This window comes from Babylonia areolata, chromosome 12, assembly GCF_041734735.1.
Source record: "Babylonia areolata isolate BAREFJ2019XMU chromosome 12, ASM4173473v1, whole genome shotgun sequence".
Lineage (NCBI taxonomy): Eukaryota > Metazoa > Mollusca > Gastropoda > Neogastropoda > Buccinidae > Babylonia > Babylonia areolata.
This window is the reverse complement of record NC_134887.1, coordinates 36,436,179-36,439,761: the sequence shown is the minus strand read 5'-3', so window position 1 is coordinate 36,439,761 and position 3,583 is coordinate 36,436,179. Positions and strand designations below refer to the sequence as shown.

General features: G+C 43.9%; 1 protein-coding gene across 1 annotated transcript in view; it reads right to left on the bottom strand.

Annotated features, from left to right (window-relative positions):
• Positions 1–1,106: 1,106 nt before the first annotated feature.
• Positions 1,107–3,583, bottom strand: part of LOC143288587 (glutathione S-transferase theta-1-like) — a 4,505-nt gene continuing 2,028 nt past the window's right edge. Inside the window, exons 3-4 of the mRNA XM_076597211.1 lie at positions 3,567–3,583; positions 1,107–1,586 (exon numbers count right to left, since the gene is read on the bottom strand). The exon at positions 3,567–3,583 is cut by the window's right edge and continues 137 nt beyond it. Coding sequence (XP_076453326.1) covers positions 1,251–1,586; positions 3,567–3,583 — 353 coding nt within the window. The 3' untranslated portion in view covers positions 1,107–1,250. The remainder of the gene's footprint in view (positions 1,587–3,566) is intronic.

Here is a 3,583-nt window from a genome sequence, read left to right as displayed (position 1 = left end):
GAACTTTACATTCTTGCATTTAAACCTGGGACATGTCTCTGACACACACCAATTTATCAGGTTTTTTTGGGGGGGGGGGGGGCTGATTTTTTTGTTGTTTGTTTGTTTTTCAACAACAACTGAACGTAAACACAACTATGCATAACTGACATAAAATTCTATACATAATAATACATACACCACTTTGTGAGCAAACAATATATGCACATCCGAAAAGCAAATGATCTGCTCCAAGAAGAAATAAAATCAATCAAAAAATGAACAACAACAACAACAACTGGAAGAAACAAACGAAAGAAAAAACACCGGTGGCAAGTTTTCAAGCCCGTTCTCAAATCATTTTCTGTGTGGCCTCACGCAGCACTCTGAATGACTCCACTGACACACAACTCACCTGCCCACACTGAACACACACACACACACATACATGCACACACACACACACACACACACACACACACACACACACACACACACACACACAGAGAAACCAAGAAAAGTTGCAGAAATACTTTACGAGTGACCCCGCCCCTCCCCTTACACATCTCTTCACACCATGTGCACAACCTTGTGGGGACCATCAATCACACAGCTGGTTTCTCCACACCCCTTCCTTCCAGCTCCATCAAAATACAACAACAAAAACTAAACATAAAATAAAAACAACAACAACAACAACATGTCCTTGTAAGCCTGAGGCACCAAGCACTCCAGAATAACGATGAAAACAACACACCCCACCCCATCCAACCCCACACAGCAGAAAGTTCTACTTGAGCTCCATCTGCTGGTAAGCCTAAGGCACCAATTACTCCAGAATAAAGATTGAAGCAACACACCCCACAACACCCCACACACCAGAAGGTTCTACTTGAGCTCCATGTCCGTGTAAGCCTAAGCACACCCCCACCCCACACAGCAGAATGTTCTACTTGAGCTCCATCTGCTGGTAAGCCTAAGGCACCAATTACTCCAGAATAAAGATTGAAGCAACACACCCCACCCCACCCCACCCGACACAGCAGAAGGCTCTACTTGAGCTCCATGTCTGTGTAAGCCTAAGCACACCCCACCCCACACAGCAGAAAGTTCTACTTGAGCTCCATCTGCTGGTAAGCCTAAGGCACCAATTACTCCAGAATAAAGATTGAAGCAACACACCCCACCACACCCCACACACCAGAAGGTTCTACTTGAGCTCCATGTCCGTGTAAGCCTAAGCACACCCCCACCCCACACAGCAGAAGGCTCTACTTGATTTCCATGTCCTTGTAAGCCTCTCGCACCATGTAGACCACCTTGTGGGCCTCGTCGAACACGGGCCCCGTCTCCTCCTGGACCCGCTGGACCCAGGCCTTCAGCCGGGGGTTGCCCATGTACAGCCCCTCCTCCCACACCCCATCCAGCTGCTTCAGCTCGCACACCCCGAACAGGTCGGCCACGGTCATGACGGGGCTGGACAGGAAGGGGGTGTGGCGCAGGAAGTAGGACTCCAGCTGACCCACCACCCGTGGGATCTCCACCTCGCGGCATCGCTGAACTATCGCCTGGTTGACCGGCTGCCCTGTGGCCCGTGGGATGAGCAGCTGGGGAGAGGGGAGGAGGGCACGGTCAGGTGGATCAGTGAGGTGTCTTCATAGTAAAGGAAATTTTCTATCTAAAATTACGTTTAAATAACATACTTACCGTGACCCAACTAGTGCAGACTCCGGCAGGGGTCTGACATTCCTGTCCTGTGCAAACTACTATCCGCCTATGCGGAGAAAACGAAAGCAACTACGGCCGATAACCTCCCGGAAGTAGGTAACCTCCCCTTTGTCCCGCTAGCTAGCGCCCTCTTTTTCCATCAGCCATCATGACTCCTGTTCCTGTGCTCTTCATATGGCTAAGTTTTTTTTCGTATTTTCTGCCTGTCTGTCGATTCTCTGGCGTTCTTGTTTTTTGTCAAATTATGTCTCCAACCAGGTCACATAATTATGTAGCTCAAACATCATTTTACCTATTTGTGTATTCATTTGTTTTATTTCTTTACTTACTGTTTATGAATAAGTTATTTGATACAACTACAATTGATAATATAATATTGTTCATCAGCCGTCATGTTCAAATGGAAAGTGCAACGTTGTGAGCACAGTACAGGCTTTGAGCTTGTTGATGCTCCTTTGTATTTGTTTGCATTGTAATCATGTGTACTGTTGAACAATCAAAGATTATTTAAATCAAGTGTTCTTGTTTAGTGTTTAGTGTTGCTTTATACTATAGTCCAGCTGACCTGCACAGGGCCATAGCAAAATTGTCACACCTTACAAATGCTCAATCGTGTCCAACACATACCTTACAAATGCTCAATCGTGTCCAGCACATACCTTACAAATGCTCAATCGTGTCCAACACATGCAATGCTTTATACTATAGTCCAGCCGACCTGCACAGTGGCCATAGCAAAACTGTCACACCTTACAAATGCTCAATCGTGTCCAACACACGCAATAAAAAAACAACAAAAAAAAAACCTACCCAAGACAAACCCACAAAACACAGTTCATGACAAAGTATCCTAACCATTTCACTCCTGAGGGTAAATAATATAAGGCTGTGCCAAGGACGTCAGCCTTTCCGCTTAACTCATCATCCCCAGATTTAAAAAAAAAAAAAAAATCATATAAAAGGATAAAAATCACTTCAAAGCCAAACAAACAAATAATAATAATAATAATAATAATAAGTCCAAACTGTCAAATAACACTGCAGAATGGACAGCTAGTGCCCATCCCAGTGTTTACAATTTCACCACCCAGTCGCCAGAGCAAAACAGTGCAGACAGTACACCACAGACTGCGGAGAAAAAAAAAATCAAAAGTGTCAAGGCTTGCTTGAAAAAAGTAAGGGGAATGGACTAAACCGGCAGTAAAGACATGACAACAGTGAAAGAAGAAAAAAGCCAGAAACAAAGAGAGTGACAAGAAAAGAGGAAATTTCTAGCACAGAAATTTCCAGAAGGCAGGAATGCTATTTATACTGAAAGATCCATGGCATCCCACGGGGGGAAAAGTTTGGTTTGACTGACTTGATGTGTGTATGTGTGTGTGTGTGTGTGTGTGTGTGTGTGTGTGTGTGTCTATGTTTATTTACACTTACTGTTATAGAATTTTTTTTTTTTTTAATCAATTTTGTTATTGTTATTCTTTTTTTTTCTACATCTGATTTTACGTTGTTTATTTATTGATTTATTTCAATATCTTTTTATACTATTTTAATTGATCAATTCATTAATTTAATTATCAATCTATTCATTTACTCTTGTATAGATCTAATTTTACTTCATTTCTTTTTTATTTTCCATCAAGGCCAGAACTAAGCCCATTGGGTTACGATGCTGGTCTGGCAGGCATCTGGTTAGCAGATGAAGTGTACCATATATGTTATATACATGGACTTGTCCAAACCCAGTGACTGAAGAGAACATGCATTATGTCCTCCTCCCCCCCCGGCCCCCCCCACCCGCCCACACACACACACACACACCCCTCCCCTCCCGCACCCCCTCCCACAACCCCGCCCCTCACCAAATTTCGGAAGAGAG